Source organism: Hemicordylus capensis, chromosome 3 (assembly GCF_027244095.1).
Source record: "Hemicordylus capensis ecotype Gifberg chromosome 3, rHemCap1.1.pri, whole genome shotgun sequence".
Classification (NCBI taxonomy): Eukaryota; Metazoa; Chordata; class Lepidosauria; order Squamata; family Cordylidae; genus Hemicordylus; species Hemicordylus capensis.
In genome coordinates this window covers 74,397,764-74,423,109 of record NC_069659.1, presented here as the reverse complement: position 1 = coordinate 74,423,109, position 25,346 = coordinate 74,397,764, and the positions used below count along the sequence as shown (strand labels likewise).

At 41.7% G+C, this 25,346-nt stretch overlaps 1 protein-coding gene across 1 annotated transcript in view; it reads right to left on the bottom strand.

Annotated features, from left to right (window-relative positions):
• Positions 1-25,346, bottom strand: part of ROBO1 (roundabout guidance receptor 1) — a 927,259-nt gene that overhangs the window by 30,482 nt on the left and 871,431 nt on the right. Inside the window, 7 exon segments of the mRNA XM_053306810.1 lie at positions 6,960-7,369; positions 8,391-8,618; positions 8,620-8,640; positions 8,821-8,965; positions 12,331-12,435; positions 16,779-17,114; positions 19,418-19,572. Coding sequence (XP_053162785.1) covers positions 6,960-7,369; positions 8,391-8,618; positions 8,620-8,640; positions 8,821-8,965; positions 12,331-12,435; positions 16,779-17,114; positions 19,418-19,572 — 1,400 coding nt within the window.

Below are 25,346 nucleotides of genomic sequence, written 5' to 3'. Positions count from 1 at the left end.
CAAGAATACTGTTCAGAATATTAGCCAAGATTTATTGCACCTGCCTAACCAAACTTCTTACCTTCTGTATTCCCATTTTGCCCTTAATAAAGCTTTTGAACTGTACTACTGCCTCCTAGTCCTTTCCAATATGCCAAAAGTTGCTCAAATTGATACTGAAGTCAAACTGCTTCCCAAGCCAAGATAACTTCCCCACTTTAAGCCAAAGGTATAGTTGAGGTATCTAGCCAGCACCTCGGAGCAGTTCTGGTAACAATTAGTACTGGAGACCCAAGTTCAAAATCCCCATTCAGCCATGAGACTTGCTGGGTGACTCTGGGCCAGTCACCTCTCTCAGCCTAACTTACTTCACAGGGTTGTTGCAGGGGCATAGGAAGGTTGGAGGGGGCCCACAGACAAGATTTTAAAATGGGTCCCTCGCTGATATACACACACACAAACACACTTCACAATATATAGTGCACTCACACTCACATCCCCATTATGAATATGTTGAATATCTAGTTCACATTGAATCTAGTTTTTTTACTCTCTGCTCCTGCCGATCTCCAAGAGACTCAACATAATTCATAGGGGGTGCTCAATGGGCGGGTGGGGAGTCATGTGATGTGCCTCTGGGGGGCCCCTCGAGGCAGTGGGGCCCCAAGATGACTGCCTCCCCTTGCCTAATGGTAGTTATTGTTGTTGTTGTGAGGAGGAACTTAAGTATGTAGTACACCATTCTGGGCTCCTTGGAGGAAGAGCGTGATATAAAATGTTAATAATAATAACAACAACAACAACAACAACAACAATGATATCATACTACATTTTTTCACAATAATCAGAGAGGAATATAGAAGAAAAATATTCAAAGTTCATAAAATTCATTTGTTAAGTAAACATAATAACAGTAGTACTGATCTGGGGGAAAAAATTATAGCAGAATTCTATGACTGTCTAATTAAAAAGACATTTGGATGTTTTGAACAATACTTTGCTGCCAGCAAAGCATGTCAACTATACATGATAAGAATCTATTATATTAATTCTCCTGGGTGTGCCTTGGAATGTGCGTCCCAGAGCCCAGCTGCTTGGCTGGGCGGCAGACGCGCCTGATTGGCTGATGCACACCCAGGAGAATTGGTTGCTGCAGTGGCGGCCAAGCCATGGAGGTCAGAGGTGGCGGCCCTGGCCTGGCTGTGGAGGCAAGGCCCAGGAGGTGGGAAAGAAAGGGGGGGCAGAAGTGGCAGTGGGGAGGAGAAGTGGCTGGGCCTAGAAGCAGAGACTGGGGCAGAAGTGGGGGGAGAGGTAACCGCCGGCCCCAAAGAGTGCACAGATGCTCTGTGTGGGGTCGGCTATTATGTACATATTGTGAGTGTGCATGTCCTTCTACTCCCCTGCCTTACAGTAGCTCATGACACCTTTCCTTAATTGTGTGAGGCGGTGGGAGTTAATCTGAAGTGCTCCTCCATCTGCACTGAACATACAGTGTTTGTACAGTTAGAGAAGCCCCTTTAGATAAGCCAAGTTCCCCCTCCTCCCACCCCCAAGAGCTGTCATTATAAATGTCAAAATTTGATTGCTTATACATATGACACCTGCTGAGCTGGTTACCTGGAACATGGCATGCATGGTCTATTTCACAAAGTCTACAGATGTGTTTAATTACAAAGTGACCTGATAAAAATGGTACAACAGGTTAAAGAGTACAACAGATTAAAATGTGCTAGAAAGAGAAACCTTTTTTGTTCAATGTTTTGACAAGCGCTTCATATTTCTTTCAAATTTTGTTGAAAATGACTGATGTAGACTCTTCAGGCTTATCTGGGAAGGTAATTCTTTTTTCCCCTTCTTTTTTTTGGATAAGTTTTCAGTAGCAGTTCAAAAGTTATTAAGGTTTTCCTGATCCATTAAAAACCTATGGCTAGCAAGTTCTGCCAAAGGTTATTCAGAGCATACTCTGAGAATTAAGCCATAGTGCTATCATGTCTGCCAATATTGTGATGTTTTCAGGGGGAGTTAGCTACTGCATTCTATTGCAAGTGCAATGCCAATTCCTTCAGTTCTGGAACGTGAACTCTCAGTGAAGTGGTGATATGGATTGGACAGGTGAGAGAAGCCTGGTGGTGGGTACTCAGAACACTATAGGGAAGCAGCAGTGGCAGATATGGGGTTGTATTTATTATTTTATTATTTATTTATTTATTTATTTGATTTATATACCGCCTTTCCAAAATGGCTCAGGGCGGTTTACAATTAAAACAACTTATAAAACAATGAAAAGCTAAAACAAATTAAAAACAATAAAACAACAACTAACAATTTAAAAACATTTTAAAACCAAAATTAAACATTGTCCCCAGACCCCAGCTCAAGAAAACATGTAGACTTAGTATGGAGGAAAAGGGCCACCACTTTGTTAACTATTACACAAGGCATGGCAGACTGGAACACCAGGTGATTAATCACCCTTAGAGAACAGTGCGGGCCAATAGAAGCAGGTCAGAACTCTGAAATCCTACCCAGCGCCCTACTGGGCGACACACCCTGGCTCGGGAATGGGCAGGTACACTCCACCCAATTCCTTCAAAGTCGACCCCCCCTTCTGTAAGAGAGGATCTGGATACTTCTAGGCATTCGTCCACCCCGGACCGCACAGCCTCATTTTTCTCAGTTGACAGTGTCATCCTGCCCATGCCCCACTGGCAGAATGCTGAAGGGAAACGGCAACATTCTGTGCTTGACTTGTGTGATAAAAAGGTTCCATTGACTACAATGCAGTAGGCTGCTTTAAACCTAATTTATAACAAAAGTAAGCTAATCTCAGTGAAATTAAGCGTACTAAATGCCTATTCATGAAACCCAATTTATCCTGTCATTACCATCTGTCTACTAGAGATGTGCAATTTGATTCGTACATGAATTGATTTGCACCAAATGAATGATTTGACCTTGAATTAAGTCAACCCTAAAATGAAGGGCCTGATTCGAGGTTGAACTGAATCACCCCTGATTTGATGTGAATTGATTTGAGTGATTTGAGTTGTGGTTTTTGTCTTTGTGTTTTTCCCTTGTGGATTGGTTTTCTGGCCCTGGCTTCTAATTGGCTGGAAATCTCCTTGCTTCTTGGTTGGCTTATTGTCATTCAAATCAAATGTTGGCATGTGCAACTGTGCTGCCATTGGCTGGGGGGAGGGAGCAGGGAGAGGGGAAGGCCAATGGAGGAATTTTCATAGTATATTTAAGGGGTTACTTGGAGACAGAGAGACAAGGTTCTCTCTCTGCCATTTCTGCCTCAGAGGAGAAGGATCAGAGAGTAGGAATGTACATGAATCAAATTCTGTGATTCGATTCAAGGTCAAATCAAATTGCAGACCCATTGAACTGATTCATTGAAAGCAGCTGGCCAGCCATTAGTACACCATTTTGAGGCCCATTTTACTGGGGAAATGGGCTAGGGATGTACAAACAGGTTTGACGTCAAATGTGTTCGATGTTGAACCTCTTTGGTTTGACTGTTTGGGGTCAAACCAAACCACCCCCTGTTCGGTCTGGCCCTGGACCAAAATGCCCCCCCGGGCCGTTTGGGGGTTCACAAAATTTTTAATTTTTTTTTAATTACCCTCTCCAGGAGGGGGTCTGCGGAGGTTCCCTCTCCTCCCCACCAGCCTCCCTTACTGCCCAAACTGGTGCTTTTTTCCAGGGAGAGCTGGTCTATCAATCAAGCTCAGCGGATAGTCCAGCCCTCCACTTTGGACTTAGCGCATCAGCCTGCCTTGGATGAGAGGTCTATCCAGGTAGACCCATCATCTGAGGTGGGCTGATGCACCAAGTACTGAAAGAAGGGCTGTTTTACCCACCAATAGAGATGTGCAAACCAGTTCAAATTCAAATCAGTTTAGTTTGATGGTTCAAATTCAAACCGAACCAGCCATTAGGTTCGAGCCATTAGGTTCTAATTTAAACTTGAACTGGGTTAAACTGAACCATTTCCAACCAGATCTAAAGTGGGTGGGGTGGTAGTTGGCAACCATGGGTGCCTACCACTCAACCCCCCAAAGCAATCGGACACTCGTACAATTTTTTTACAAATTTTTTTGGGGGGAAACTCTCATACCCTATGAGAACCAGCCCATTATTCCCAGACTTGAACCAGCCCATTATTCCCTATTGTGGAGCACCCATGGGTTCCAACTGCCATCCAAACCCTGAAGCAATCGGACACTCCTACAATTTTTTTATGATTTTTTTGAAATATTTTAAATTATTTTTCTCATAGACTATAATGGGACATGGACCAGCCCATTATCCCCTATGTGGAGTACCTAGGGGCACAAATGTGGGGTGGCCCACCAAATCCCAAGGCAATCAGACACTCCTCCGATTATTGGTGAATTTTTAAAGTAATTTTGAATTTTCCATAGGGAATAATGAGGATTCCAGCCAATGTATGGCTTCACGTCAGTGGAAAAGGGGTGGTCTAGAGTGGAGTGTGGTGGGTGGCAGTGCCCAAGGGTGGCAAGGAAGCTACCAGAATTATTTGAAAGGAATTGGGCAAAGGGTTGATTTTTAAGTGATTTTTGAAGTTTACACATCTTTAAGGTTTTTCTCCATAGGGAATAATGGAGTTTTCAGCACCCCATAACTGCACTGGGGAGGGGGGCCCCTGGGGTGGCCCAGAGTGAATGGTGGTGTAGTGCACAGAGAGTGCCAACCACCCTACTGGGCTTTGATGTTTCTGAGGTGCTCTGAGTGTAGATTCTCTAGTAGCATATGATAGTTCAATGACAAACCATGAATCCACTCTCAAAATTTTTGCTATTATTTAGCTTCTTTACATAAAGAGGCTAAATATTGCTAACATGGCAACAACGAATTTGTATAAGCCTGGGAACTATGTAAAAGACTGGGATCTAGACTCTTTCGAGTGTAGATACTAAGACTGATAAGCAGCCATTTTTGTTACTAAGGGAGGAAAGAAAGCTGACAGGTTTAAGCAGTGTCTTCACTACAACAGATAAGGGCTACAGGACGGAAAATTCTCTTAAGAGGATCGATCAGTTGTACAGTATTCTGTATCATTGGTCAGAAATTGACCAGAATCAAATCTATGAGTGCATAGATAAAGGATAGAGGCCTTACAGTTCTATGTAAAGGGCTATATAGAAGACTGGAAGAGAGCTCAGAGAGGAGATTGGGCAGAAGACTCAACCAGGGAACACTGGCCATGGGAAGAGGGCTGAAGGCAGAAGACCAGGCCAGAGATAAGGAAAACAGTTTCCAGCTCTTTTTGCCTGCCCTAAGGATATGACTGGCTGTAGAATGGCAGTACTCCTGAACTCTCCTGGAATCTGATTACCTGTTCCTCCACAAATACTATTTGCATATGGAAAGAGAACGAGGAATTGTTGGATGGGGTCTAGCTTGGAAGAGGCCTTGAAAGAAGGCATCAGGATTCCTTGAGGTCTTCATTCGAAGAGGTCACCCTGGGTAGAACTATGAAGATTCTATTCCAACTGACAAGAACAGCAGTTCTTAAAGCAACAGTGCACCAGTACTGTATCAGATGTGGGTAACATTAGGGAAGAGCTAGGGAATTGGTTATTGGTTTGTATAGGAAGTTCAACTAGTTTATATTTAATTTTACAGTTTGTGTTCATTTAATAAGTGATTACAGCATTATACCTTATATTGTAATAAATCATAATGCTATTTTTTTAACCTTTAAGAAGCCTCTGAATTTTGGTTCCACTATGTTTAAAACCTTAACCTCTTCCTAAAGGAGACAGATGACAGAGGTACACCTAGGTAATTTTGGCCTGGACCTAAAGGTCTTTGGACCCTCACCACTGCCAGTTAAGAATGAGTTTTTAACACCTACGTTCTTGAAGGCACAAACCACACCACCCAGGACAGACTAAAGATGACTTGGGAGGGCCCAATGGGTGTGGAGGCCCTGGACTTCAGCCCCAAAGTCGAGGGTTAAGAACACCTCTGGATAAGGATTAATTGGATTAAAGACTGAGGGAAGTGGGGTACATTGAAAACAGAAATGCTACTAAAAATAAAAAATCCTCCTGATATGGTAAGTGAAAAGATTTTCAAGATCCAATCCTCTACACCCACACCCTCTTTTCACTCTTATTACTTCTATGCATATGAAACTTTGGATTTTTAACTTTATCTCATAAAGTTGCTTTAATATAAGAGGCATGTTTAGATTTGTGCAATATTATCATTCATTGCTGCAGCCCTTTGGAAGTACTACTACTTTGTTTCTGTATCGAGGGTAAATACATACCCTGAAAACTATACGTCCAACTGCACTCAGTCAGAGCCACCTTGCATTTGTGGGAATTCTGCCCATGCAAGATACCTCATCTTGATTTCAGCAGATTTCCCTCCTCCTGTAGCTCACAACAACAACAACAACAACAAATATTTATATACCACTTTAATCAAAAGTTTTCAAAGCGGTTTACATAAAGAAATAATACATAAATAAAATGGCTCCCTGTCCCCAAAGGGCTCACAATCTAAAAACATAGACACCAGCAACAGTTACTGGAAGTACTGTGCTGGGGGTGTGTGTGGATACGGCCAGTTACTCCCCCCTCGCTAAATAAAGAGAATCACCATATTAAAAAGGTGCCTTTTTTTAAGCAGGGGCCACAAGTTATCCTCAAAATTCAGGAGTGTTTTTGTGAGGTACAATGGGGAAGAAGATGCAGGAAAATTCCTTCCACTTATTCTTGTCTGGATTTAACCCTCTTTCTCCTAATTGCCAGTGGATATATACTCAAAAGAGGTTTCTTATGTCTTTAGGTATGCAACCATAGTGTGTTGTGAGGATTCACATAGAAACAGTCTTCCAGGAATAATGGTAATGTGGACATGTTATGGCCAGTCATATATCTGATGAGAATCCATGATATTAATATAAATAAATCCATGATATTAACATAAATGAAACTCACCTCCCACAGCATCCTGCATTTGACGCCTTGCTACTTTAAGACCAGCATATTCTGCAGCAGCAGCAACAGCCTGTGCAAAATCCGCATCTGTAAAAAAGGATCCATCAGAAGAGCTAACGCTAGACCGTCCACTTGAGATGTTGTCATCTTCTGAAGCTGAACCCCAGCCATTGATCATGGAACCTGTGACAGAGCTCTCCAGATCTCCCACACTTGAGGCAGGTGTCTGCTCAAGGCCACGCAAAACTAGTCTTCTGGTTTGCATCTTGGCAACTTCAATGTCCGCTTCATCCTCCTCCTCTTCTGGTGCATCAGTATCCATGTCAGATACAAGAGGTCCTGAAATGTAACCGTACGTATGTGGTGGAGAGATAGGCCTTGGAGGTGGTGGAGGACTCACAGGTTGACGCCTGCATTTAGAGAAATAGCTACAGAGTTACAGAGTGTTATCTTTTATTATTACATAACTAACAAAATGCTCATATGCTCATTATTTTCTTGAATTGAGGCATGTGTTTTTTGGCTAAGACTATTGCTGTAGATAAAGACTATTCCAAGTTTAGTCCTACAAAATTTTACTCTGATCTCCTATGAGTATATTTTATATACACCAAATACATACATATCTATTATTTACTCCTATGAGTATGTATTATATGAGCAAGTAAACATTAACAGCAATTGAAGGAGCTTGATAATTAGCCATCATTGTCCACAAAAATCTGAGAATGACCAGTGTTAGCCACCGAATTATGCAACAGTTAAAGCTACCAGTGATCTTAAAAACATGAATTGGATTTAAAAGATCAAAAATTATCTTTGACAATCGCATTTTTGTTGAACACAAAAGCAAAAATTAGTGTTCTTTATATTACTGTTAAAAGTTTTGAATTTTCTCATCAAATAGTTGATTGAATCTAACAAATTCTCACAGTTAAAATATAAAAATTGTCTTGGTCAATCGAGCTGAGAATCAAAGGTCCAGCAGCCAGTAAGGTGGTTCTTGGAAGCTCACAAGCAGGGGCAGCAGAGGGAAAGGGAAATAGGTAAAAGTCACCCCTCCATCCCTGAAACATTAATCAGTGTGCCACCACAGCAACTACAGTTTTGGTCAACTTGTTAATAATGCTGCTTTATCTTTTGTATGACTGACTGTGCATCCATATGAGATGATGATATTCTTCAAAGTACAACATTAGAAGCACTTCTGTGTAAATTATATTGGCAGATCAGCAGCCTTGGGAACAGTTTATTTATTTATTTATTTTATTTCCCCTCTCCACCCTGGTCTCTCTCTAGGTAAACCTCCAACTACTGGACACTAATGAATGTCAACCCCCCTGTACAACTAGTAAGTCTTCTAATCCAATGTATTAGTCTTCCAAAAGGAAGTTACTTGTGTTTATTTTTGAGCATAATTTGGTAGCATACCTCCGATCTTGTGGATGCTGCAAGTGGCCTATTTCCTCCTGGCAATCTTGCAGCATAGGCTGGAGTTCTTCTTGTGGGGAAGGAGTGAGTGTGGCAGTAGACTGATGACTATAGGACACTGCTGCTGGAGATGAAGCCGCTCCCCGAACTGGAGGTGTGGGACCTCGTTCATCTTCTTCCTCTTCTTCCAGGTCATCCTGCTGTAGAAACATTCTTGCTGGTGGCACCGCATGGGATTTCCTGGTCATAGCTAAGAATTAATTTAAGAAAATGGAATGCAGAATGTAGAAAACATTGATATTTAAGTCATTTTTTAACTTTAGTTGAACTAAAATCAATTATTCACTGTGAGGTCACAAATCTTTTATTAGGTGAATCTGGGCCTTTTGGTTTGCAACATATTTTCTGATGAATCATTATCTTATCTTACCTTTCATTTACAGATAGGCTGTAATCTTCACTATTACTATGGGGGGGAGGATGTACAGGGGGAGGTGGAAGTAGGTCTGCCCAGTTCATGCCACCCTGCTTTGATGCCTTGGGTGTTCTAGCACCTTTCTTGTGCCCTTGACTCCCTATGAAGAAATGCAGTTATATCATTATATCTCAGAACTTGGAATAAACTGTTGACAGTCCTTCAAGCTATAATCTTATAAGAGATCTAATCATGTGACCTTGGTTAACTGAATGAGGATTCACATGCTTACCGGACTTAAAAAGAAAATTAAATACTTTGAACAACTGAAGCCTTAGTACGCATGTTACCTTTTGTTGAACTCAGTAAGCATTTTAACCGGTAAATACTAGACACAGACACTGTGCCGTTTCATAATTGTTTTTTTTTCATTCAGTCCAAATAATCTTTTGTACACATTTTGCTGTAGTGCATTTTAACAAAGTAATTAATAAAGTACTCATAACATGAATAAATGGATAAAAACATTAAAACCATAAATGAACTTTACAAGCAATATAATTAAAGTAATCTTCCTACAGCTATTAATTGCATTACAGATTATCATCTAAAACAAATGAGATATATATTCTCCTAAGTATCTTTCTGTTATTTAATTGCTGGAGCCTAACACACAATATGATACAGATATGATCTAAAGTTCTGCTGTTGCATTAAGTCAATGAATACGTGTAATTTGTACTTGTCCACTGAAATGTTTTAGGCACAATGAAATTACTAAATTTATTCCAAATGGCAGGTGCAGTTGAAAATAATTACTGGAAGAACTAAAACAACCCACAATAAAGGCTGGAGAAGAAAGTATGGCACAAATATTTTCAGCCACTCTTCACAGAAAATTAGGGTTTACAGTAGAATGATACACACTATAGCCATTTGAGCAGCTTTGTGGGGGGGATAAGACCAATTATGCAGGCGCTTTTGCATTTTGGTATCACACACACACACACACACAATATTTGCAGGCATTATTTTAAATTCCAATAAAACACATTTTTTGAAGTTTGAATATTTGAAATATATGCATAGGAATTACTTTCAATTCAGTGTGGGAAATGGGTCTCTCAGAAATGTCAGTGCATGTGCATAACCTACTTCTATAACCTTTTGGGTCCCATCACCATTCTTAATAAGAAAAAAAAAAGTATTTATAAAAATAAATTCAAACTCTTCTTATTTTTCACCAGAAATGCACTTCTCTCATTCAGAAAACTCCCTATCGTGCAAGTAAGAATGTCACAGTAATTATGCTATTTACAAAATCTCCCCTAATAGATTCCCACGTCATAACAATATTTCTCTTTGTTATTGCATGCTATGCATACCTTTAGCTATGCATTTTTTTAAAAAATCGAACATATATTAAAGCAACATATCTAAATAAAAGTAAAAAGATACCCAATAAAAAACCTAAAATCTTATACCCATTTGCAAGTTGTAATGTAATTTTTGCTAATCTCACAGTGCATCTTATACATGTTTACTCGGAAGTCCAACTACCTAATGGGATAAGTATGCTCAATAAACACAGCCTTAAATCTGCTGCTTGAATTTCTCCTGTTAGACTTAAAAGGAAATAAACTACACTACAGTGCCTCATGATGATATACATACCAGCCCCTGGTGGCGCAGTGGTAAAACTGCCGCCCTGTAACCAGAAGGTTACAAGTTTGATCCTGACCAGGGGCTCAAGGTTGACTCAGCCTTCCATCCTTCCGAGGTCGGTAAAATGAGTACCCAGAATGTTGGGGGCAATATGCTAATCATTGTAAACCGCTTAGAGAGCTTCGGCTATAGAGCGGTATATAAATGTAAGTGCTATTGCTACTGCTATTGCTATACCCTTTCCCAGAAAGCAGGGTTTCAGACCATGTTTTCAAAACTGTGCTGTTTGAGAAGCCCAAATATCTGTTGGCTTCTATATGAGCCCTGGTAATCAGGGATAAGGCAGTCAGCATGACAATGTCATGGAACCAAACTAGACGTGGAGGGAGCCAAGACACCATGTCCCCTGCATCATACGTCATACATAAGGGGCAGGGCATCACACCCAAACAGGGCCGCGTGGTGCATTCTCAGTGCGGACAAAGTGACTCTCCCTGCCTTTTAAAGATTGTGAACGCAGCGCTGGCCAATCTAACTCCCGAATGGGGCCGTGCAGCCCCATTTGGGAGTGAAGTCGGCAAGCGCTGCATTCGCAGCCTGGCCAGAGTGGGAGAGTGTGAACGCAGTGCTAGCCGATGTTACTCCTAACAAGGGCTGTGTGGCCATTTTTTGGAGCAAAATCATGCCCCCGTGTCTGATGTCTGATGTCAGATGCGGGGAGCATATCTGGGGACACAAGGTGCATCCCCTGATTGGCAATGGCCCGTGTTCTTTGAACCCGTTCGTCCAATGGTGGCCCTGCCCCTGAGCCAAACAGACAATCATATTTATCTATATAATGTTATCATTGACAGCCACAAAGTCCATTACACTGCCCTTACTCAAAATGGAGGAAGGCAAGAATGAATGCTTCTGCCCAGTTGCCTTGGCTACTACCTGACTTGTCATGCTGCACTAGTGGACAATGAAACTGCCAGCACCTTGTGGCAACAAAGGTTCCCTGAATCAACTGAGATTGGCACGTGGAAGACTTCTACATGTTTATCACTTAGGAACTGCAGTTTAAACACATCAAAGTACAATTAATACGTGTTGAAAGTTATATATGAAAAATATATGCTCTTATTAAGGATGAAATACAGGAACACACAACAGAAGGTTCAACCTATACTGGAGCAGCTCACAGAAAACCTCTGAACATCTATCTCTATCATCAGGAACTGAACCTTAAATTGGACAAACATCCAATTTAAGGGGATCTGATGCATATCTCAGTGCAGATATCATCCATCCTCCTTGCAATGCTTTTAATAGAATGCACTTTACACCGACATTCTGGGATGAGTATCTGGATGCACATCCAAATGTGCCTCCCACTGAAAACAATTCAGGGTGGATAGGCTGCATCTATATTTTGATGCACCTTTCATTATACAACTAAATCAAGCTATGGTTCCTGATGGTGGAACCACGGCTTAAGGTTAGAAGCTTGCTTCTGCACACTCATCTCTTTGGTTGGATCAGGCACCTCTTTCACTCTACTTGGACAGTACACATATTACACGACAGGGAGGGTCAGCTTTGTTGCCTCGACAATGGGCCAAAGCATTCCCATTGACAAAAACATGGTGCCCCTTTGGGGCCCTTCCCAAAATCATAGGGTTGGGTTTTTTTGTTTTGAGGCTTGTTTTTTGAATGGAACAAAAGCTTGCCAAACTCAGCCACCCACTTTTGGCTCAGCTTCAGTCAAATGTACAGAATTTTTCAAATAATTGGCACCGCTAATACTATATTATTTCAAATATGAATAAAGCCTCACAGCATTTCAAAAATATGTGCGAGACTCTAGTGTTTACTCACCAGACGTACTGCTTCCTCTATCTGAACTGTTGTAGGACCCTCCTGTATTCTGATCATATGTCTGATTGTATGGGATAGTTGGAGCATTATCATTTACTCGGTAATCTGTGAAGTTTAATAAAAGAAGATTATATTTCCCTCAAGCAGGTCAGTCACATGTGCCCTTCCAGGTTACCAGAATACAGAATAATAGTTCTTCAGTAAATGAAGGGCTTTGCTGGCCTGCTCTAATTTAAATTCTCGTTCTTGTTTTTAGGATGGTCACCAAGAAATTACCTGTGGGAAATATATGTTATTACAGATGAAATACAGGATCATGTAGGATAATGAATCATGAATTCAGGATCAAGAATTCTGTTCAGAATTCAATCCTTATACAGCTCAACTCATGCTAGATTTTCTTGAGGATACGGGGGCATTTCCTGCCATAACTCGACATGTCCACCAATACAAACCAATATAATCTCCAGATTTTGTGTGTGCACAAAACAAAAAGGTGATGAACAAAGGCTACAGCAAAAATTAGGTATAGTGGGTTTTAAGGAGCAAAAGGAGGAGTGTACTTTGAGATGAATACATGTTCCATCTTGTCACTCATATACACTGCAGAGGGCACTCCACATGCTTCCTAGAACACTCTCCAAAGGCAGTAATTGCATCAGACCAGTGGAGATTTTCACTTACAAGGAATTCTGCTGTAAAAAAACATGTTTCTTCATTTGTGGCAGTTACAGGGAGTTTCATATCCTCTCCCCAAGGATCTAGATTAAAATTTAATTAAATTATAGCAATGTTTTTTAAAAAAATATCCAAGATTTGGAAAACATATTAATTTTACATGAAAAAATATTCATCAGAAAATTCACTGCATTTTTACTTAAGAAATATTGGGAATGTACAGGCATGTTACCAGGAGTGGACTTTCATTTCATGGAGCAAATAAAAGGAAATAATAAACAAAGCCATTGGATGTGAAAAAGGAATATGAAATAGGAACAGGATGTGAAATGGGCACATAGTGTAGAGCTCATCAAAATTGTTATTTCTCATTACAGAAGTTGGAGGTAAATTGTCAGAAAGATAGTTTTGGCTTATAAAATAGGAAACTCAACATGAGAATATTGCTACTCCCAAAATCCACAGAGAATACAGCCTGCTGTAGATATTGTTCATTATGATAACATCAAGCTTAGAAAAAAAGGGGGCAGGATAGACTAAAATGAAAAATCTCATGTCAGAATATTTTGTCTAGCATTTGCTCAGTCTTCTTAGATTCCGCTGTCCCACATGCCACATCTGTTTACACACAGAATAAATAACAAACCAGCCCTCAACAATCTATATATATAATTCGCTTACGGACGACCGGGTTGAGGACTATGTTCGGAGTCGTCTGGATGCCTGGAAGTATTGCCTGGGGAGTGAGCAGCAATGAGGGAGGCTGGCGGGATCTGGGATCAGCAAAAATGACTTGGGGGACAAACAGAGGCAGAGGAAGGACGACATAGGGAAAAGGGAAGGATTCAGAGGCAAGAAAACGGGGAAGGGAAAGAAACAGGAAGAAAGGCAGCAAGGGAAGGTACGAGGGGGCGGCCGAGGTGGAAAGGCAAACTGAAGAAGGCAAACGGAGGGCAGCTGGCATATTCGGGAGGGGAGAGAAAGAAAGGCTGCAGGAGCAGGAAGGAGGGAGCGGCTGGGGCGGGATGTGGGAAAGGGCAGGCCGGAATCGGCCAGGAAACCCGGGGTGGCTGGGGCTAGTTATCTGCTCTGCAAGTGGCGGGAAATGTGCGAACGGTAGAAATGGCATGCCTGGCTTTCAAACAGGCCCATTTGTTCTGTGCAGGACAGGTACTGCTAACGGGGCTGTGGGCGGCTAAGCTAACAGAAGGAATGGACAAAGATGATGTTGGGGACAGCTACGGTAAATCCACTGAATTATAGCAGTGTGTGATCGTCTGAGAGGGCCATGTGAGGGCCATTAAAACCGTTGGAACTGCGAGGGCCCACTGTTAACCTTCTTCCCACCATTGTTCCCTGCTCGCCTCCCGCACAGCCACTCTGTAACACCCCACACCTCAAAGAAAAAAACCAACAACTACAACAAAAAACCACCACTCCCAGTCACTCCTTCAAAAAGCGGGTGGGTGGGTGGGACAGAGCGAGCAAGAGAGCTGTGGGGAAAGACAGAGCAAGCGAATGAGACAGTTGTGGGCGGGGAGAGGGGAACATGGTGCAATGCATGGCTACAAAGGGAGGACCAGCCAAAATAATTCTCCCAACTAAACCCCCAAAAGTAAGTAAACTACAGCACAGTCTTCCTAACCACCGATCCAAAAAAAGAGGTGCCCAGTCAACCAATCAAAAAAAGGGACTGTATGGGTCAGCATTGCCTACAATGCTGGGAACTGAGGGCGCAACCACCTCCCCTTTAAAAAAAGATCAAAGAACAAACTCAAAAACCAGGGGACTGTGAGGGCCAGCCGCTGGCCATTCCCCCCTCAAGCTTGGAACAGATCCCCCCTCCAAAAAAAACATGAGATAGAAACAGGGACAGCTCCACACAGCAACTCTGCCAAGCAGCAGAGACCCACAGATCCCTGTCATCCCACCTCCAAAAACCCTGTGTGGGCCAGCATCAACTGCAAAACTAAAACTGGAGACTGTGTAGTCCAGCTTCTGGTAAGCCCCCCCCTGCCCCCCCCCAACCCCCACACAGTCTTCTTGACCACCCATCCAAACAAGACACATCGGAAACTCAAGAAACAACTGAGCAACCAACCAAATTCTCGCAACAAAACTCCAAAAAGTAAGTAAACTACCACACAGATGCTCTGTGCGGGTTCAGCTAGTATGTATCTAGAACTGTTAACAAATTAAGGAGTCTCTTCTAAAAAGTTCAGTTCTAATGCTCATACTAATGTCACACGCGCACACACAAAATGGACACAGAGAGAGAGAGAGAGAGAAAGAGAATGGAGGGAAAGAGAGAGAATACACACACACATTGAGAGAAAGAAAGAGAATGAACACACAAACACACACTAATTTGAGGCAAAAATTATCTTCAAACATGTAGAAAAATATACAGCAAAAATATAGTTAAAAACCTTCACCACTGCAACAGTTATGCATTCATGTCAGATTTATGTGGCCTCTGAGCCAGTCTGTGGATAAGTAGGTCAGGTAGTAAATAAATTAAATCAACCTTAAATCAACCTTTTGTAATGAAACATGTCCTTTACCTTTTCAATATCACTAGGTGACCAACAGAGAGAGCTACAATGTGTGCAGAAAGTTCAAAGTTAGAGGAAGCCCAGCTCCTAGGGACAGCATTTTGCAAATCAAGTTATTAAAGCAAGCTACACGGGAGCCTGAAGGAATAGCAAGAAAACACATCACTTTTTCTACATCCCACACATTGCATTAGAGAAATGTACCCTTAAGGCCAGAAAGCACATTCTGATGTTGCAAGTTCACACTGAAATCAATTTATTTTAAGCTTATGGATCCAGAGCAACAAATTTAGTCCAGAACTGAAAGCAAGATGGTGAATGTGAGCAATAGGCTAATATTAATCAGATCAGTCTAGTTCTATCTCTCCAGTGTCTACCATAATACAATCTTATGGATTTTTATATGCATCGTCCCAGTCATTTACAGGGATATGTAGGTTTAATTAGCCTCCATTCACCACAAGAAGAATGGATTGACCTATTTTAAAATGTGAGTGTAAAGCCTGTACCTTGCATTTGCTTTATGAATTAAAGATGTATTCTCAGTACCAACCAATCACTCATTTGTTATTATTAAATTTAAATTAATCTAAGCTATATGAAAATATATTTTATTTGATTCACTTTTAAGATACAGCTGCTTATTTGTTAGAATAAATCCAATCTCCAAAGATTATTGTAGTGCTAATTAGCTCTTTGACATTGTTAATTGGGAATTTTTAAATCTACAAAGGAGTTTAGATTGCACCACAGTGCTTGGTTCATCCTGACAAGTTTTAGACTTCAGTAACCAATAATTGGATCCTGATGGTCTAAATCACTGTGGTTAGACTTTAATGCATGGAGTCTTTTTGTTTGCACCAGCTGAGAACCTAAAACTAGAGGCTTAAGAATTCTTAAGCATGTAAAGCAGGAAAAAGAATACCCCTGCTAACCTGGCAAAGAGGCACCTTTTAACGTGGTGATTCTCTTTTATTCAGCAGGGGGAGAGTAACTGGCCCTATCCACCCCCAGCACAGTACCTCCAGTGACTGTTGCTGGTGTCTATCTTATGTTTCTTTTTAGATTGTGAGCCCTTTGGGGACAGGGGTCCATCTTATTTATATATTATTTCTCTGTGTAAACTGCCCTGAGCCATTTTTGGAAGGGTGGTATAGAAATCAAATACATACATACATACATACATACATACATACATACATACATATTATTTACCTTTGTTTAATTTGTTCTGTTCCATAATGTTGTATTGAACAGGTGCCGCCTCTTGTTTCTGTTGTGCAGAAGGCTTCCAGTGTTTTTCATTTGAATCTCCACTGCCACTGTTAACATTATTGCTGATATTTGACTGAATGAGCTGTGTGGTGGCATAAGGTGTAGGCTGCCCTGGTTGGCTGACAAATCTTCCATCTTTTAAATTTGGGCTATTGAAAGTCTTCATCTCATTGATTTTGTTGCTTAGGTCCACGTCACCATAAACTGTTGACTCAGGCAACATCAGGTTTGTTTGCTTGTTCTCTAGCTGATTGTTGTAATTTGCTATACAATCAGCTAAAGGAAAAGGGGAAAAATTGTTCAGTTACATTTTTTTATGACCGGTACTTTACAAGACATCTTTTATGCACAGCTACTGTAAGTGACTTGGTTTTTGAAGCAGAAGTTAATTTCTAACAATATGGCTGAGAGCCAGTGTGGTGTAGTGGTTAGAGTGCTGGACTAGGACCAGGGAGACCTGAGTTCAAATCTCTATTCAGCCATGATACTTGCTGGGTGACTCTGGGCCAGTCACTTCTCTCTCAGCCTAACCTACTTCACAGGGTTGTTGTGAGGAGAAACTTAAGTATGTAGTACACCGCTCTGGGCTCCTTGGAGGAAAAGCAGGATATAAAATGTAAAAAATTAATAAAAATTAATAAGTACAAGTTAAATTTGAAACCTGAACTGTAATAAAGAGACAATTAATATTTAGCATGTTGGACTGGGAAAGACTTTGGTTTAGAGTGTTGGACTAGGACCTGGGAAAGACATTCAGCCATGGAGCTCATTCAGTGGTGCACCTAGGCAATTTTGCAGCCTAGACCTAAAGGGCTTTCGAGGCCACTAAAGACCATGAAAACCGTTTGTTTTTTTTTTTAAAGGGAAAAACCCTGAACTGTCTTGCACTTCGTACAACATATCTGCTGCTCTTCTGGCCCCGGGGGCATCCTCCAAATATCTCGGGGAGGCTCTCTGCAGCCTACTGCCACACCCACCCCTGCCACGCCAATCTCCTCTTGCATGTTGTCTGCATGGCCAGGGGTGGGGGCTGAGAGCTGAGTGGTGAGAATAAGTCCTGGGCCTGGCCTGCTGGAGGCCTGAGCAAAGGAGCTGCTTCTGTGTGTCTGTGCAGTGCAACACAGGAGTCGCAAGCCCTAGACACAGGCTTGCGACACTCATGAGTCACACTGTACAGGTTTGCTGAAGTGGCTCGGCTGCTCAGGTCTCCAGCAGGCCTGGTCAGCCCCAGCCCAGGACCTATGGCTAAGGAATCGCTGCCACCACAGCTGCCACAGAGACCCGCTCAGCGCTTGGCTCTCAGACCCCATCCCAAGATCAGTGCTGCAGGGAGGTCCCCCAGGATATTTGGAGGCCCCCTCTTGGTGTTGAGGATCAGACTTCATCCTGGAAGTCCAGTACAAAAAGTGCTGCTGAGCACATTGGCTCTTACTCTTTCAGCTTAGCCTACCTCAAAAAGCCCACCTTAGTTGTGAGAATACATGAGGGAAAGAAGAGAGATGCATTTTGTTTCTTTGAGCTCCTTGGAAGAAGGACATTATATAAAATAAATAAATAAATTTAATTCCAGATTCTAAAACACTAATGAAAACAGTGCAAAACTGAAGGTTGCTTTACACAGGCAGTTGCTCAGGAGGTTGAATCTGTCCTGAGGAGTCACTGTCTGTGACTGATGTCAAATTACCATATGAAAGCATTTATCTTTGGGCCCTGGATTCCTCCATAAACATTTTTCTATCTAGGAAGGTGACAGCCAGGGGCACCTCCTCTGCCAAAGCCCTTGATAGCAGTATCTGCTCACTAATCTCAGATTTACAGCTAAGGATTGTTTTTGAGTGAGAGGCATTCATAATCAAGAATACACCTGATGTACACATCACTGTGTCTTCCAGATCTATGAATGGAAGTACAGTAGTATTCACTTGCTTGTGATTCAGCCTTCTTTTGACTTCATAAATAAAATTGTCAGACAGAAATGTGTTCAGAGGTCTTCTGAAACCAAGATACAGCACATTTGACTGAACAAGAGGCAGAAGTATCTATCTAGTTCAGCTTCAATGAACACAGAGATAGGTTTGTGTCTGACTAGCAAAAGTATAAGACATTGTGAATGATGACAATTCAGGCAGGTTGGAAGAAGACGTGTTGCCCCACAAGGGTTGGACTAGTATAAAATATCTCATAGAATAATAGATTTGGAAGGGACCCTGGAGATCTCCTAGTCCAACCCCCCATTTAGAGAAGCAAACTACAACAGCACAGAATCACAGCATTTTAGAGTTGGAAGGGACTTGTCTCTTTAAATATTGACAGGTCTAGGATCAGAAATTCCATATTTAGGAGCAATAAGTCATCAGTTAGACAAGACATTCAAAGAAGCTAAAAACTTCAGCAGTATACATGACTGTGATAAGTCAGGAACTCTTGAAGGGGATAGAATGTATGGACATATGATGGGTCAAAGCAGCACAATCGATTCCAAAAGCACAACTGAAAAGAGTGGTAGGCTGAATACTATAGGGAGTAAAGCATGAAACAGTGGAGATTATGTTCAAAGAAATGTAACAAGCAACATTTACCTGGTCGACTATATGTAGTAAGGTTGCTATCACTGTTTCCATTGCCTGATGTGCAGCAGTTGATGGAGCAGTCATTGTGATTGTTCCCGGTGTTAGGCCATGTATCTGCAAGCCATGGCTGAGCAGCAGGTTCATTGATGTTTAAAAGACCTGGCCTACAAAACACAACATTATCATCACAAGTTGCACATTTATCAAAGATTTGCCCATATTTTAAAAGCAAAGTGTGTGGTGATATTTATTTATTATTTATTTTTATTTTATTATTATTTTTTATTTTATATTTTATTATTATTTATTATTTATTTTTATTATTATTTATTTTACATATTTTATACTGCCCAAAACTTACGTCTCTGGGCGGTTTACAACAAGATAAAAACAACATTAAAACATTAGTTAAAAACAAAAACAAGAAATTTAAAACACAACAATTTAAATTTTTTTAAACAATATTCTAAAACAACATTAAAAACAATCAAAACAGTATCAGTTAAAAGCCTGGGTGAACAGATGCATCTTTAAAGACATTAAAAATTGTCAGAGATGGGGAGGCTCTTATTTCGCTAGGGAGCGCATTCCAAAGCCTCGGGGCAGCAATGGAGAATGCCTGTCCCCGAGTAGTCACCAGACGAACCGGTGGCAAATGCAGACAGACCTCTCCTGATGATCTCAATGGGCAGTGGTATTCATAACAAAGAAGACATTCTCTTAAATACCCAGGGCCCAAGCTGTTTAGGGCTTTATAGGTTATAACTAACACCTTGTATTTTGCCCGGAAACATATCGGCAGCCAGTGTAACTCCTTCAATAAAGGAGTAATATGGTCTCTCCTAGATGACCCAGAGACCAGCCTGGCTGCCACATTCTGAACCAACCGTAGTTTCCGGACTATGTACAAGGGCAGCCCCACATAAAGTACATCACAGTAATCCAGTCTGGAGGTTACCAGCAGATGTACCACTGTTTTGAGGTCATCTATCTCAAGAAACGGATGCAGCTGGCGTATCAGCCAAAGCTGATAGAAGGCACTTCTGGCCACTGCCTCAACCTGGGACACCAGGGAGAGACTTGGATCCAGAAGCACCACCAGACTGCGTACCTGTTCTTTCTGGGGATGTGTGATCCCATCCAGAACAGGCAGATGAATATTGTCTCCTGAGTTTTGACCCCGCACAATGAGTACCTCCGTCTTATCTGGATTCAGTCTCAGTTCATTATCCCTCATCCAGCCCATTACCGACTCCAGGAAGGTATTTAGGGAGGTTATGCCCTCTCCCAATGATGCTGACATGGAGAAATAGATTTGGGTGTCATCAGCATACTGATAACACCCTGAACAAAATCTCCTGATGATCTCTCCCAGCAGTTTTATGTAGATGTTAAACAACATCAGAGACAATACTTAGCCTTGAGGGACACCATACAAAAGTTCAGATTTTGAAGAACAGCAGTCTCCAAGGTACAACATCTGGAACCTGTCCGAGAGGTAGGAGCGGAACCACTGCAGAGCAGTGCCTTTCACTCCCAACCCCCTCAGATGCTCCAGAAGGATACTATGGTCGATAGTATCGAAAGCCGCCGAGATGTCCCAAAGGACCAACAGAGTCACACTTCCTCTGTCAATTCCCAGTTGGAGATCATCCATCAGGCCGACCAAGGCAGTCTCTACCCCATAGCCAGCCCGGAAGCCTGTTTGAAATGGGTCTAGATAATCAGTTTCCTCCAAGACTGTCTGGAGCTGGGAGGCCACCCCCTTCTCATTTACCTTGTCCAACCACGGAAGATTGGAGACAGGCCTGTAGTTACTCTGCTCTGAGGGATCCAAGGTAGGCTTCTTCAGAAGCAGTCCAATAATTGCCTCCTTAAGACTAGGAGGCATCCTACCTTCCCTCAGAGACGCATTGATAATCTCTACCAAGCCTTTTACAACAACTGCCCTTTCAGACAGTTTAAGCCATGTCAGGCAAGGGTCAAGAGCACAGGTAGTAGGCCGCACCATTCCAATCAGCTTGTCCAAATCCTCAGGAGTCACAAACTGGAACTGATCCAACCTAACCACACAAGAGGAGTCGCTGGACACCTACACATCAGTCACTAAAATAATTGTGGAGACGGAGTCTAAGTAAGCCAAATACAAGAGATTTTCCCCACAAAGTATTCATTAAACACATCACAGCGGGTTCTATATGGACACATCACAGAGGGTTTGAAATGGTTCTATATAGAAGCCCTGCTCTGGGTCTCTTCATTGAAGAGCTTGTGCTAGTAATGTCAGAGATGATTCTGTAGGTTTGACCGAACAAGAAGCAGAAAGCTGCATATGGATGACCATTAAATTATCCCTTTGTTAGAATATGGGTGAAGGGACCTTTATATGTTTTCAGGGATTTAAACATGAATTATTAAAACTGATAGTGCTTTTGCTTGTCTTTTGTGCTTGTTTGTAATAGTTTCTGGCTTTAGAAAGTGTACCTTGCCTTCAGCACCATGTGGTGGCATGACAATTAATACATGTTATTAACAGTATAATAAACCCCATTTGTGCATCAATCCTCAAAAGCAAAAATACACTTATGTCTTTATACATCTTGGTTAAATTTCTAGTTATCCCCACTCAGAATATTCTTTAAACATTTGAAAGGAAGATTTTGCTAAGCCAGATTCACCTTTCCTCTCATGCCTTCTTTGCCTCATATACTTAAACAGCACCACCATCTACAAAGTGTTTATTTTTAATTTCTTCTATGCTTCTCTCTTCCATTTGTTGTCAAGTCATGCAATTATTCTGTATATAACATTACAAGAAGTTCTGTCTTCCTCTTCTTGCTTTTGGCTAAAGCTCTAATGCATCCTCAAGTCTCTTGTCTTGACTACTGCAATCTTCTTTTCTCTTGTCACACCTCAGTCCTCTTAACTCTATCCAGAACTCTACTGCCAAAATCATTAAGCCCTCATTACTGAGATAATGTGATGCCTCTCTTCAAAAAATTATTAGGACTCCCATTCACTTCCATATCTGGTGCAATCCCCTTGCCCTTACTTAACAATTTTCCTCCACACTACTTAGTCTATGATATATTACTGCCTCATGACACCACTATTTTTAGCCACTTCAAAGTATCCTGTCCTCATGTAAAGACATGGCCCACCATCATCCAGTGGGTCACTGTATAACGTCTCTGCTACCATCAATCTGAGTACCCCCAGATACTGAATCAACTGAATGAATTTCTTTTTGTGTGGGAAGTGTTTTGGTATAAGTATTCTTCACCAAAGCCACCTTTTTTGTGTAGTCTTCAATTCAGCCCTTATGCCTAGAACTTTTTACTAGGGCTGTGCAAGCATATCAGTTCAACAGAAATATTGGACCGCTATGCCCACTATTGGGCATTGTTGTTTCTGAGCTGACATTATTGTAAGGGTTACAATAGCAGGAAGCCCTGATAGTTGGAATTTTGACTAAAATCCTTGTTGTCCTATTGCAAATCCTTCTACTTCATATAGTAATACTGGGGTGAAAACAAGCCCTGTGGTTTTTATACACTTCACCCCTGAAATTGGTCCAGTGTGGAGATGTGTACAAATGGCTCATGCAAGGGCTGGCGGGGCAGGGAGCAGTTGTTACCTTAAGGAGCCAGTAAGCAGGTTCTTACTGGCTCTGCTGCTGCCCAGCCACTTTTCCAGGCACGGCGCTTGCCCTAACAATGGCTGTGCGGGGCTGCAGCTCTGTTCCTTGCAGCCTGCACGCACAGCATAAGTGCGGATGCCAAGTGTGTGCCAATGCCACACACTCAGATTGCAAGGAACTGTGCCACAATCTGTTCCTTAAGTGAATTGCTCTCCGCCTCGCCAAACTGGTTCAGCTGCAACCACCCTCTACAGTTTGGTACTTCCCAAAGGAGGTGCTGAAGCAGCTCGTGCACATTCCTAGCCCAGAGTGTGCTTCGTGGGGGGGGGGGGGGTGTCTTTGTCCCCTCAGCCCATAATTTAGGGGATATAGTGCTTAAAAACCAGGTCTGCAGCCTGGATTTGGAGACTCTCTCTCCAAGCTGGCTTCTGATAAGGATTATTGGAAAAATATTGTGTCAATGCCTCCCCCATACCTATACCAATAGTGTCAGGGAGGACGGCCTCCCCAATTGTTTTGCATATCATTATTGGATCGGCATTGATCCAATATTTCTGGTGGTGTACAGACTTAGTCTTTACCCGCTACTGTAACAAAGGTTAAGTATGTGCAGCTGCATTTAACATCCATTCTTTTGTTAATCTTGTTTCTCCCTTCGCTCTCTTCCTTTTGTTGTCCCTCCATGGAAAAAAATTACATTGAAAATTAATTGGGGCAGGTAGCTTTCCCATCTTAGCTAGTGTAAAATAAGACATTTAAAATGTTTTTAAAACAAAAAAAATGGATTTTCCTGTAACAGAACCATTGTTCCACATCAAATATGTCAAGCTGGTTTCTCTTGGTAGTGGAAATTGGATACTGCTAAACATTTTCAGGACTTTTATTTGCCTGTAGTGTCATATATAAAACACACTTCTTCTTAGCTATGAGGATGTACAGTACTACACAGTTATTTTTGGCATTTGCTATAGGCTTTATACTATTTATCCACATATTTTTTAGTTTAAAATACTAATTTGAGACAATGCCCAAAAACCTTAACCTAAAACTTCTTAAGATATATACCATCTCTGGTATACCATCTCTGTCCAATTACCTCCGAATCATGGGAGGTACATTTTTAGACACTTTATAACAAACAAATGGTATGTCTCCAGATTGATTTTCACATAGATATCTTACCGTATTAGCCTTTGGTTTCCACTTATGAAATAGAACCGTTGATTTTGCAGTTGAAAAGCGGGAAAGCTCCCAGTAATGATTGTATTCCTTCAGAATTTTTGAAGGCGCACATTGATTGGTGGGCCCCTGTGCTGGCTGCTTTGTTTTACATAGATCAAACTGCTCAATTTCCCTGTGACTGGGGATCGGCTATCGTGGTTCCAATTTACAAGAAAGGCAGTATGGAAGAACCTTCTAACTATAGGCCAATCAGCCTTTAAAATATTATAAGTAAACTATGCTAAGCACCTACAGTATGTGTCAGGGGCGTAGCAAGGTTGGAGTAGGCCCAGAGACAAGATTTTAAAATGGGCCTCCCCTCACTGAAGCTCAGCTCATGAAGTAAAGAAATCTTAAATGAGGCTGATGCAAGTCATTTCATGGTACTAGAGAAAGACATACTCTTCTGGTAGCTCCAGGTCTTAACACTCACATCAGTTTCGGAGGATGAATACAACTGAAGGAAACCCGGGCGGGTACGCGGCTGGGGGAGTCAGTCATGTGACTTGCCTCTGGGGCCCCCCCAAGGCAGTGGGCCCCCAGACAACTGTCTCACCTTGCCCTATTATAGTTACGCCCCGGTATGTGTCAAAGTTTGCACTTGGATGGAGCATGACTATATAATTGAAGATTGGCAGGCAGGGTTTAATTCCAATAGATCTATTCTAGATCACTGTTTAGTCCTGCAATATCTTGTGGACAAATTAGGATCAGTAAAAGACCCGTTTACTGCCTTTGTAGATTTTAAAATGGCTTTTGATACAGTCTCTAGAAGACTATTATGGACCAAACTGGCTGATACATCTATTGATCAAAGGCTTTTGCTCTTGCTCATTAAATTGCATGAGAATTCCTCCTTAAGAGTGCATTTGGATTTTGCTAATCTTACTAACCCGGTTCCAGTGATGAAAGGTGTGTGTCAAGGGTGTGTATTGGCTCCTTACTTATTCAATTTTTAATGGTTTGATCAAGCGCCTGCAGAAATCTGATACTCATGCCCCCAAATCGGCCAATAAGAAGATCCCAATCCTGATGTATGCCGACAAGGCGGTTATTTTATCTCAAACCAGGGTTGGG